General features: G+C 42.8%; 1 protein-coding gene across 1 annotated transcript in view; it reads left to right on the forward strand.

Moving 5' to 3' along the window:
• Positions 1 to 12,663, forward strand: part of RIMS3 (regulating synaptic membrane exocytosis 3) — a 355,261-nt gene that overhangs the window by 100,884 nt on the left and 241,714 nt on the right. The window contains exon 2 of the mRNA XM_069223774.1: positions 11,470 to 11,737. Coding sequence (XP_069079875.1) covers positions 11,521 to 11,737 — 217 coding nt within the window. The 5' untranslated portion in view covers positions 11,470 to 11,520. The remainder of the gene's footprint in view (positions 1 to 11,469; positions 11,738 to 12,663) is intronic.

Below are 12,663 nucleotides of genomic sequence, written 5' to 3' on the forward strand. Positions count from 1 at the left end.
AAACTTAAAGTAAAATTGGGCGGGGTGGGTTATATAAATGTAATAACACATTACGCGCTTACTTAGCACACACCCCAAACATCATTTTACATTGACACTAAAAAAGTGTGTATTATTCTTCCCCAATCACATTGTACTTACTTGATAGACTTTGCAAGGATGAAAGACGAAGCATGCCCCACTAGCGCCTGAATCTGTTGTCAGGGGGTCCTCACAGATCTTTACAGCAAAGACCGAACCCAGTCTATCATACTAACAATTAATGTAACCAATAAAAGTATCAATTAGCTGCAAGTATCTTGTGAGACATCTCCTTGTGCTATCTAATTCTTGATGTTGGCGATTCCTCTAGCCGTAACTACTTTTTGAGAACTCTTCATACACCTATAATGAGATAGAAAATGAGTGTTGGGAGAACAGTCTCTGATGGTTCTCTTAATTATGCAACAGGTCCTGTATGCCCTGTTGGTGAAAGATACACCAACATTTGTTATTGGGCTCTGATTTCAAGGTTGTTGAGAACCTATGCATGATTGTTTGGATTAGCACTTTGAGGGTTTTATGGTTGCAGTTTGTTTTCACTTTAAATTTATTTTTATTTGAGAGTTTTTGATACAGCACTGCTAGACCCCGAACAGTGATAGAGGGCTTTGGAGAAACGGGTGATAAGATAAGATCCTGCAGAACATTTGAAAGTGGAAGAGAAAACATATAATAAATATATTAGTGAGGCAAATGAGAACTATATTAATTTGTGGTTGGCAAGAGCACAACCCTAGAACGTTTAAAAGACATACAGTACTAGTATGCAATGACTAAACATATATAGAAACAGAAGTACAATAGTAAGGTATGAAAGGTATGTAAAAAGCAGTAGTGTGGTGAAGCGTAGGGTGAGTAAGTGTTAGTACATGAAGGCAACATGAAGCTCACATCACTAGCTGTGTGGTGATAGGAATTTGACATAATGTGCAGACTGATTGTACGACAAAAGATTGGAAGCAGAAGTATTGAAATACAAAAATGTCGACAAAACCTATTGAGGACAAAATTATCAGATTTACATACATTGTACGTAAAGGACAAAACATCTACTACAAAAATATAGAAGACCAAATTATCCTCACAAAATAGGTAAGCATATCATATGTTTAATATTAAACAGTATATATTCAATGTAAAATATGATTTCTTAAAATATTTACATTTAAAACATACATAAATATTAAAAAGGTGGACACAATAAAATTGTTAACATTAAAAATGTGATTCTTGAAAATTAAAAATGAAAGATTAACATAAATAAACTTACCTCAAAACACAAACTTAACTTCAGTGTAAACAACCCTAGAGAAAGTTTGGACTTTGGAGGGATCAGATTTTCTATTCCCACTCCAACTTGAGCAGCAGTGGGGAAAATGCTGGGTTCTGGATGGGTCATATTAACAATTCCCACTCCAACCTAAATAACAGTTGGGAAAGTGTTTGACTTTGTAAGGGTCATATTTACTATTCCCACTCCAACCTAAGCAACAGTAGTTAAAAAGTTTGACTTTCAAGGGATCAGATTTTCTATTCAATCTCCAATGTAAACGACAGTAGAAAAACCAACGGACTTCGGAGGAGTCAGATTTACTATTCTCACTCCAACCCAAGCAACAGTAGTGAAAGTGTTGGAAACTGGATGGATCAGATTGCTATTTCCACTCCAAACTGAGCAACAGTGGGTAAAGTGTTGAAGGGGTCAGATTTACTATTCATACTTCAATGTAAGCAACAGTAAGAAAAGTGTTGGAATTTGGAAGGGTCAGGTAACAAAATACTTCTTTTTGCATGATCACCTCTAAAATGTTGGACAGATGGTTTTGCTTTTTTGACTCTTCTAACCAGACCTCAGAGCCAGTTTTCTAACCCCTTACGAAATGTATGTTAAATTGGCAACCCCCAATGGGCATAAGCTGACTTACTTTTAAGTCCCTAGTGTATTCTACCCAGAGTACCGAGAGTATGTAAGGCAGACTGTCCCCCAGGGCTGTAGCCCTTGTTATGCCACCCTGTGTGTGGCAAAGTACTAAATGGTTCCCAGCCTGCCACTGCAGCCTGGAAAAGCAGTTTTAAACTACTAGTTTGAATTTGTCATTTAAGCCAATGGCAAAGCCCTCACTTCTCTTGATAATATATGGAAGTCTCCCCTAAGCAAGTTCTATGAAGCCCTGAGGCAGAAAGCTGTATGTTATTTACAAGGGTGTATATTTTTGATATGTGCTGACAGCAAAACTTCAAAACTGCTGTGGAAAAGTTAGTAGCCCCTTTGGCTAACACAGAGTAACCAGCTGGCCTCTCAGCCCAGCTAACTTCTGAATGGGATTACTGAAATGGGTGCTTTAAGGTATCAAATTAATCATGGCATTATACCCTACTTGATGCACCAGTCAAATTTAATGTCACATTTAAGGAACACAACTTTTAGAAAGTTAACACAATGTTACCCAGTTTTTCCAGTGGCCTTGCACACTTGCTTGCCACCAGATAGCCTTCTACTCTCCTGGAGAGTAGTGTTAACAATTCCCAGGCACATAAACAAGGGACACCTGCTACAGGACAAGTGATAACTCCCCCTTTCAGGAAACCAATCAGGGTGTTGGCCAAAAAGGTAAGCTTCAAAGGTGAAGCAACCTTTACTGGGCAAATGGCAATCACACTCCAGAAGGGTTGCCCCTTTGTTCAGGTAGACAGGCTGGCGGGGCAACAGAAAGAGGAGACCAGTGCCCAAACCTGTTTTCCTGTGAGCATGTAACCCACAGGTAGCCACACCTGTAGGGTGGGCTACCAAGCTCCTAGTCCTAACATCGAAGGGAGGGGTCAGACATCTTGGAAGTGGGCAGAATTGTGCACTCTGGTATTGCTAGATGCCACACATAGCCAGAAGGCATCACAGGACAGGGGGGATCTTGGTAGCCCATTGGCTTGTGGCCACATCACCCCCAGGGCACTTTATGGGTATAAATATGGCACCCATGGCACCCTGAACCCCAGATAATGACAGAACTGGAGAAAGGACCAAAGAAAGACTGCCCTGCTAACCCCTGGACATGGCAAGAGAGACTCTGCCATCTGCTGGCCTGCATCTGCAGCACCTTGAGCTAGCAAAGAGGGGGCTGTGCCTGTGGCTCCTGGCTCATGGAAAAGTCACTCCTAATCCCCAGAGCAGCAAAGAAATAACTCCAAAAATCAGTCAGCTGACCCTGGAACCAGCATCAGGGCCATCAAAACTGAAGAAGTCAATTCCAGCAGGTCAGTGGCCACTTTCCGTGAATCACTGCTGGTCATTGCTGGGTGCCCCAAGAGACCCATCCTTAGAGGCCAAAAGTTGTGCCAGAGTCTTCCCCACCCTTTAGTGTTGTCTGAGTCCAGATTGGTTGCCCAAGAGAGACATCAGCACTCACAAAAGGCTAATGCTGGACCCACTGTGTATGGGGATTGATAACCCAGCCGCATCAGGACTTTGAGGGAAACCGACCACTGTGGCCAAAGTCACCCCACCTTACCCGTGGACTAAGGAATAACCGCAAGGACCCCTCATGGACTGCACAGCACCCAGGGCATCCGTCAACATGCTCAGCATCCTGCATCCCAGCATCAGGACTACTCTATTGAAGTCTATTACAGTCTTGATGTAAAGTGTGGAACTTGACTTGAGACTGCTTTGGTGACCAAGTAACTGTCCAAACACCTCTTAGTGCCCTTTGACATTCCCCCTGTTGGTTTTGGTCACCCACACAGGCCGGAGTAGCTGAACCCAACACTTTCAAATTTCTCAAAAGTTTCTAAACTTTACAGTTAACATGCTTATTTATGCTTTAGGCTTAAAAGCTGAGATTTGAGTCTTGCTTAAAAATCTCTATCTTTGGAACGCCCAAGTGGATTTTGCTCATCTTGGTGGCTAAAAATTCATAGAAATATAATCTATTTTTATACATTGGTGTTGGATTTATTTCATGTTTTGTGACTTTCTTATTTTTCTAAACGTTTAACACTAGTTCCTTTGTTTAAGCCTTACTGCTCAAAGCTACAGCCACCCAGGGTTGAGCTAAAGGTTTTATAACTAAGCCTGAGTGACCCAAGGCAGTTTTGCGAGTGTATTACATGGTAAGGTCGCACAACCATACCATATAATACGCCACATTCCTCACAGTCAGATTTACTATTCCCACTCCAACATAAGCAACAGTAAGAAAGTGTTGGACTTTGGAGGGGTCAGATTTAATATTAATTTTCTGTTCCTGCTTCAACCTAAGCAACCATAGGGGCAGTGTTGAACTTGGAGTCATCAGTTTTACTATTCCAACTCCACAGTAACCAACAGATGGGAAAGTGATCGACTTTTTAGGTGTCTGCTTTACTATTTCAAGTTCAACTTGAGCAGCAGTAAGGAAAATATTGAACTTTGGAGGGGTCAAATTTGCTATTGCTAGCGTAAGTAACAGTAGGGAAAGTGTTGGAGATTGGAAAGCTTAAATTTGCTTTTCCCTTCAACTATACTTAAAAGTAATAACATAAAATATATTTTAGCAAATATAAAAATATTCGCACTCGTGGCAGAGGCTCCTCAGTTATGGCAGGATCTCCACACTGCAGTTTCCCATTGCAGAGATCCCACCATGACTGCGGAAAGCCTGCCATGACTGAGGAGTGTGTGCCACAAGTGTGGAGGCCCTTTGTGAATCGGGGCCTATAAGTATATAGTTTTAGATTACAATTTTTAAAACCTAATTGAAAATTAAAAATAATACATTACCAATTAAGAACGGAAACAAATTTACAAATATTTACCAATTACAAGCAATACAAAATATGCATATTTAAACACTTTCCAACCTATTGCCCCAAAACACCAACACACATTAAAACAAGTTAAAATTCTTGAAACTAAGTAACAGTGCACATTCATTTATCAAATGTTACAAAAATAATTGATATAAAAAATCTATTAATATACTAATTGTTAAAATCAATTCAAGAATTGACATATTTAGTAATCTGGAACAAATTGGCTAAAGCACACAGAATATAGAACTCAACACTATTGGACACTATGGGGGTCATTCCGACCCCGACCGCCAAAAGACCGCACCGCGGTCAAATGACCGCGGCGGTCATTCTGACTTTCCCGCTGGGCGGGCGGGCGACCGCCAAAAGGCCGCCCGCCCTCCCAGCGGGAAAGACCCAGCAACGATGAAGCTGGCTCCGAATGGAGCCGGCGGAGTTGCTGGGGTGCGACGGGTGCAGTGGCACCCGTCGCAATTTTCAGTGTCTGCTTTGCAGACACTGAAAATCATTATGGGGCCCTGTTAGGGGGCCCCTGCACTGCCCATGCCAGCGGCATGGGCAGTGCAGGGGCCCCCAGGGGCCCCACGACACCCGTTCCCGCCATCCTGTTCCTGGCGGTAAATACCGGCAGGAACGGGATGGCGGGAAGGGGGTCGGAATCCCCCATGGCGGCGCTGCAAGCAGCGCCGCCATGGAGGATTCCCTGGGCCAGGGGTAAACCGGTGGGAAACCGCCGGTTCCCCTTTTCTGACTGCGGCTTTACCGCCGCGGTCAGAATGGCCCAGGAAGCACCGGCAGCCTGTTGGCGGTGCTTCCGCGGTCGTTGGCCCTGGCGGGTCAGAATGACCCCCTATATTCTGTGTGCTTTGGCCAATTTGTTCCAGTTTTGTCCGTGGGTACTTTGATACCCGTTTTGGTGCCTTTTGGGTAGTAGGGCACTTGGCCAGGTTGCACAAGACATTGCTCTTTCTTATATATTTGTTAAAAACTATTGTTTTACTGCCTAGAAGTGCGGCATTCTTTACCCTTACTACCCTTGTGTTTCTTTTTTCCAGGTTATATTTAGTAATCTAATTAACCTATTAGCAATTACAAAAAATAATTACCATTTTGTATTTATTATCTACTAAATATTTACAAATGAAATAATTTTCATAGATAATAATCAAATAAAATCGAAAATAAAAATTGCAAACATTTAAAAATAAATGTTAATTAAACCCACAACACAAACCCAACACCCTGCAAATAAATGTAAGGAAGATCAAATTAAATTCTTAAATATAACACCAGATCAAAAAGCTATCTACACTAACAAAATACACACACAGTTAACATCAACGTAATAATAACTTACAAAACAAAAACTAATAAAATGCAACAAAATCAAGAAAAAACAAAGTTATATGCAACTATATTAAAAAAAGATATGAAGTACCTAAAAATAGTTAATCTTACCTCCTAGACTCTGCCCCATGATATTTTTCACACCATATTTCTGTCAATCAATATTTTTGAAACAATATTTTGGTGTATCACTGTGTCTAGGAGTGGTGGTTAGAGGTGGTTCTGTGTATTTGAGGTCTTCATAGGGTCGCCAGACATCCCGGATTTCCCCGGACAGTCCTGCTTTTTTAGAGGACTGTCCCGGTGTCCCGACGCTTCTCTTTTTTTTAAATAAATGTCCCAGTTTTGGGGTCAAAGGTCAGATTATTAAATAAATGTCCCAGTTTTGGGGACAAAGGGCAGATCATCTAGGGAAGCATTAGTGAAAGACGCCTACAAAGTATGAAATCATTAAAGTAATGTATCTGTTACTGTCAGGCAATACAGTCCCCTGTCTGCTCCCAGCAGAGAGATGGAGTGGGGAGCAGAGAGAGGTTAGTGGGGGCGGGTTGGGGATGCAGGGTGGGAGGTCAAGCCATAGCTAATTTTATGTATGCAGTCCGGTAAAAGTGAGTATGTATGTGTATGAATAATGTATAGACACACATTCACAAAGCTACACACAAAAAATGGGACAGGTCGGATATAAAAATGAGAGTAAAGTCTGTAGTCCTTCTTTTATGTCTGACCTGTCCCGGTTTTTGCTCCTCAAAATCTGGTCACCCTAGGTCCTCAGCAGCACATTGGTAGTGCAAAAGTGGAATATCTGCATCATCAGCACGCATGAACCAAATGGGTGATATTTGGAAAGGTTTAAGTGATGAACCTTTAGCTTGGTTTTGAAGATTTGCAATGAGAGAGCAAGTCTTATAGATTAGAAGGCCATTCCAGATTCTCACTGAATTCTCTGAGAAGGCGTGCTTGATGGTGGAAATGTTTTTGAAACAGTGTTTTGTGAAGGCGTTTGGATTTGGTTTTGAGGTTTTGTTTTTTATTGAACAGTTCCAGTTTTTGTGAAATCAGAGAAGGGGGATTTTGGTGTATCACATTGTATTTAAAACAAAACGTTTTGTAGGTGGAGCAAAATTGAATTGTTAACCATTCTCGGGTGTAAAACAGCAGAAAGTCTGTTGAATGACCAGCCTGGCAGCAGAGTGAAGGATGGGCTTAAGAGGACTAAGATGGGATTTAAGTACTCCTGGTATCAGAGAGTTCCCCTATTCTAAGCAATGTATCACTTTGAACAACTTTGAAGTGAAGTTAAGGGGGCTGAAGTTCAGGAGTAGCTTTTAGTTGACATTTACCACACATAGGCCCTGATTTATACTTTTTGGTGCAAAACTGCACTAAAGCAGTTTTGCACCAAAAAGTTTAGCACTGGCTTGTACCATTTCTGTGCACCAGCTGGGCACCATATTTATAGAATGGAGCAAGCCGGTGCAAAGGATAGGCTAGCATAAAAAAAATGAAGTTAGTTAGTTGGGGCTGGCAGTATAGAAAAAGGGGGTTTTGCACCAAAAATGACGTTAGGCAGATGAGAGTAAAATAAAAATGACTCTAACCTGCCTATAGTCATTTTCTGACACAAAACCATCAATTCCTGTCTTAGAAAAGACAGGAGTCATGCATACCACCCCAATGGCCAGCACAGGGGACCAGGGTCCCCTGGGCATGGCCACAGCACCCAGTGCCATGTAGGGGGGCCAGTTTCAGGGCACCCAATGGAACTTTAAAAAAAATACTTACCTGTACTTACCTATACTTACCTGGGATGGGGTCCCCATCCTCCGCTGTCCCTCTGGTGTGGTTGGGAGTGTCCCTGGGGCCTGGGGAGGGCCCCTGTGGGCTTATTCCATGGTGTTCCACCATGGAAATAGGCCCACAGGTCCCCAAATGCCTGCCCTTACTCAGGTGTTACAAAATGGTGCAAAGCAAGCTTTGCACCATTATTTGACACCTCCTCCCTCCTGTGCATGATTTTAGTACGGCGGGGTTACATATGGCGCTATGGCCATAGAGTCACTTTTTGCACTGGAACGCCTATTTTGCATCCCATTGACTCAAAGTAGGTTTCCACGTCCAAAAAATTACTTTAACTCCATAAATTTGGCGCTAGACGGGTCTAACACCAAAGTTTAAATACGGAGTTAGTTTTGCACCGAATTTGCGTCAAAACAATTCGGCGCAAAACAAGTATAAATATGCCCCATAGTGATTTATTTGTTACGGAGTTAAAGGCTGAATGAGCGAATGCTGAATGAGCTATCCAGCATGACTCCTGGGGATTTGAAGGATTTCACTATTGTGGGGAATATGATTCAGTCCTGGATACTAGGTGGTTTTAGAAGAATTCAGTCTTTTGAGGGTTGAGCTTAAGTTTCATCTAGAACATGCATGAACTTATACTAGATACGTGTTGCGCTGAAGTGTCAATATCATCTATACTATCAGTCCTGAGGTACAGGTGATAATCGTCTCCATACTGGTAGAAGCCAATGCCTGCCTTAGAGAATAACTTGGCAAAATGTAGATCATACACGTTTGAATAACGGGAGACTAGCGCAGATCTTTGCGGTACTCCAAACAGTATGGTTGTAGGAGCAAATTGAGAATTGCCCATTTTAATGCATTGTGTTCGCTTGAAACCAGTTCTTCATTGCTCATTATTTTGCGTAAAGTGTGCAGAAGAATTTTGTGGCTGATGGTACTGAATGCTGCAGATTGGCTAATGCGTACTATCATGCAATGTTAGCCTTCTTTATAGATCTAGAAGGTGGCACCTATAATCTTAAGCAGGGCGGCTTCTCTGTTGTGACCAGGTGTAAAGGCAGAGTGCTACAGTCCCAGTAACTGTTTTTTTCTTATGTAAATTTCTGCAACTGAGTAGCTAGTCATTTCTCTGTGGCTTTAGTGATGAGAGCTTCAAAGGGTCTGTAGTTTTTAACGTTGTTAGTATCAATGTTAGATATTTGGTAACAGAGGGAGAATGTAGCCCTCTTTTGCCCATCTGTAAAAGTGCCTTGCGCACAACAGTGGAGTTTAAGATTTCCAATCATATAGGCAGGAGGGCATTAGCATGTTTCTTGGCTACGGAAGGTGCCGAGGGGTTAATGGATTAGGACTGAGTCTTACTGCTTGCAATGCCTGCTTGCAAGCAATGTTCTGAGATGGGACTAAAAGAAGACCATTAAGATAATGGCGCTTTTCTGATGAGATGAATTTGTTCAGGTTCTGGATGATGTGAGAGGCAGCCAATGTTTTCTCTAATGTTCTGAGTTTTTGCTTAAAGTGTTTGGCTAAGTCATTGTAGTTTGGAACCTTAGGTGGGGAGACATTAAGGCATGCACTTGGAAATGTACGAGTTTTAAAGCGCTCTGGGCCTACGTTTACTATTCTGAAACTGTGGCTGAGAAACTAGGACTTTGGCTAGGCATGGAGCTTTTTGTAAGTTTCCCTTTCTGTACATGAGGATTTGAGTTCAATGGTGGTGATGAGGCAGGCGTTCTCCATTTCTTCTCATTGATATCTAGGATCTTTCTCTGTTAATCTCATTGTTGAACCACTGAGCTGACATGTTTTTTTTATTATTTGAACACGCCCTTGGTAGGAGGAAGAGTATTCAATATGGTGGGCATTTTATAATTGTGTTGTTTGATTAGTTCAGTACGGTCAATAGATGAAGAGCTAACTAGTGTCAGAGTGGAGCATGCATTCTAATTTATTATGATTAATTCCCTTAACATCTTTGACTGAGGTTAGTACATTCTTGCTCTTAGCACGGCAAGGCACGAAATAAATCAAGAGGGCTAAATAGGATGAGTAGTCTGACCAGCGAACAAGTATAGAGTTATATGTAGTTATGTACCCAAATGAGAAATAACAAGTTAGGGGTAGCACCTTTTTTGTTGTAAAAACGGTTAATGTGTTAGTTTTAGGTTATTTTGTTGGAGGAAATAATTGAATTGCTAAACTGTAAGTGTCTCTTACAAAGGAAGTTACAATTTCTTCATAAGATATGTTTGCTGGTAATAAATGATATGTAGTGTAGCTTTAAAGGGTGTGGCAGAACCAATGTCAACAGTAACAGATTGGAAGGTTTTGGCTAAGATAGTATCTAAAAGTGTGTGCAGGGTAATTATTCTGTGCAAATATTGGCAAACCCGTCACCACCTGTTTTATCAGTTCAGCCGCAATGCTGATTGTATCATGGTTGGGGGCAGAGAAAGGTCAGGAGGTAGGAATGAGGGTGTAAACCATGTTTCTGTCAATCAGGCAGAAAATTGAACAACTTAGTATGCTTGGAACTTGTACTTTTATTTGGTGATCTGTGTCCACTGGCAGATGAGACAACTGGCCACCATTTTTGCACCTAGAGTCGGGGGGATTATCAACCAATCTGTAGATGAGGGTACGGAGTCTGCAAAAGTGGTACCTACAGAAGTTGCCCCCTTCTGAAAAAAGAGGGACACTTGCCAATGAGTTGATCAGTTTTAGGCCTGTGTCCAACAATCCTGGCCAGGCTAAGGTCCTGGTGGGTGTGGCTCAGGAGCAACTCCATCAACTGTAAATCCTGCCATTGTGCTGGATAAACGTCAGTGTTACTTCCACACAAATCCTGAAATGGAGTCAGTGTCGGCTCAAGACATTTGATAAGTAAATTGGCATTATGGTATCAAGCTCTTAAAAAACACAGAAAATCATATAGAGCTATCCTGAAAAGGCCAAGCGACTAAACTACTGTTTTTTTTTATATATATTCTTATTTTTGGCCTCTTTTGAAATATTGCCATGGGCCACGTGATCTGTGACAAACCCTGTTTTAGAACGATCATCGTTTCAGTGGCATTAGCATGCTGGATAATCTCTTAATTGATAATATGTATAGAGTTCCACGACTCCATGGGGTCTCTCTGTACTAGTCTAATAGGTGCTGATCCAACAGGTGAGTCTTCACCAGCCAGAAATAACAGTGGTGAATGTCACAGCTTAGGGCCCTCACTGAGAAGGAAGGGCCTCGCTTGGTCTCTTCGTTCGCTCCTCCACAACACCACTAGTCAACCAGATGTATCAGTCTGTCTTGAAATTCCATTTCCCCAGAAGCCTGCCTGTACAGTAGATGCAGGCCGTGAAATGGGGTAGAGTGTTGGTTGTAGAGTAAATATGCAGTTGTGGGGTCAGCATTGGGTCTCTGTTAGTGTAATAAATCGTAAACGTCCACTTGTCTGACTCCACCCTCTGTTCCCACCATAACAGCCTCTCAGCCTCCTTTAAGACTGCCAGAGACAACGACCACCCCCGACCACCATGCTGAACGGGGAGACGAGTGCCGCCGCTCGGAACGTGATCCGCAGCTCCAGCATCAGCGGGGAAATGTATAACATTGAGAAGAGTAACGCCACCCCGCCGGATGCGGCAAGCCTCAGCACCAACAAGAAAAGGCGCTCCAGCCTGGGGGCCAAGATGGTGGCCATCGTGGGACTATCTCAGTGGAGCCGCAGCACGCTTCAGCTGAACCAACCAGGTAAGCCCATCTCCAGCAGCAAAACTCTTCTGTCTTCAGGCGGGGATACCAATACCTTTCACACAGCACGAAAAGCATCCACACCCGGCAGGCGCAGTGCCACCACGGCAAGCTTCCCTAACACAGAGAGATCAGGTGACACGTGGCAAGCCGACACCCGAGCTTCCCTCACACACCGAACTGTTCTACATTGTGGGCCGACTGCGCGAGCTTTCTTCACACGCATAGCAGGTGTGGGCAGAGCCAGGGGCACGCAAAGAACAAATACAGCAAAGACAGCCGAAGTGCGAGCCTGGCAAGTTTACTTCATTCAGAGGACTAGCACAGCCCGGGCAGCAGGAGAGCAATCGCGCTTCATGCAGTGTAGAGGTAGAACAGGCACAGCAGCTCTCGGTTTACCTTACACACAGTACAGACACAGCTCAGGCAGCAGGGAAGTAATCAAACGCCACGCACTGTAGAGGAAAAGCAGGCGCAGCAGCCTAGCAGGTTTAGCTCATACACAGAACAGTCACAGCCCACATAGTGCTGCTCTGTGTTATATATTAAACTTCCACGACTCGCCAGGAAGAAACATGTTTATACACACACACACATATACACATCCATAGCCACGGTGGGCCAAACGTTTTTTGAAAGATACTATTGCACATCAGTTTGTTGATGCCTCTGTTTCTGAGCTGTAGTCCTGATTGAAGTATGTGTTGCATTTCCAAAATTGATCTTTCTTTGACAGGTGTGTGTGGCGAAATGTGACTATGAGATTTCTTCATATTTATGTAGGAACTAATTACATTTATTTTACAAAGTGTTGTTTTTAATGTTGCATATTGTTTTGGTGGTGCAACGGAAAGGCTGTGCTTCCAAGCGGCCCATTAGCATCCCACACGTGCTGCTCTTGGTAATTCCGTCAATGGACTCTTTGA

The sequence above is a fragment of the Pleurodeles waltl genome, chromosome 3_1, assembly GCF_031143425.1.
Source record: "Pleurodeles waltl isolate 20211129_DDA chromosome 3_1, aPleWal1.hap1.20221129, whole genome shotgun sequence".
In the NCBI taxonomy this organism is placed as follows: domain Eukaryota; kingdom Metazoa; phylum Chordata; class Amphibia; order Caudata; family Salamandridae; genus Pleurodeles; species Pleurodeles waltl.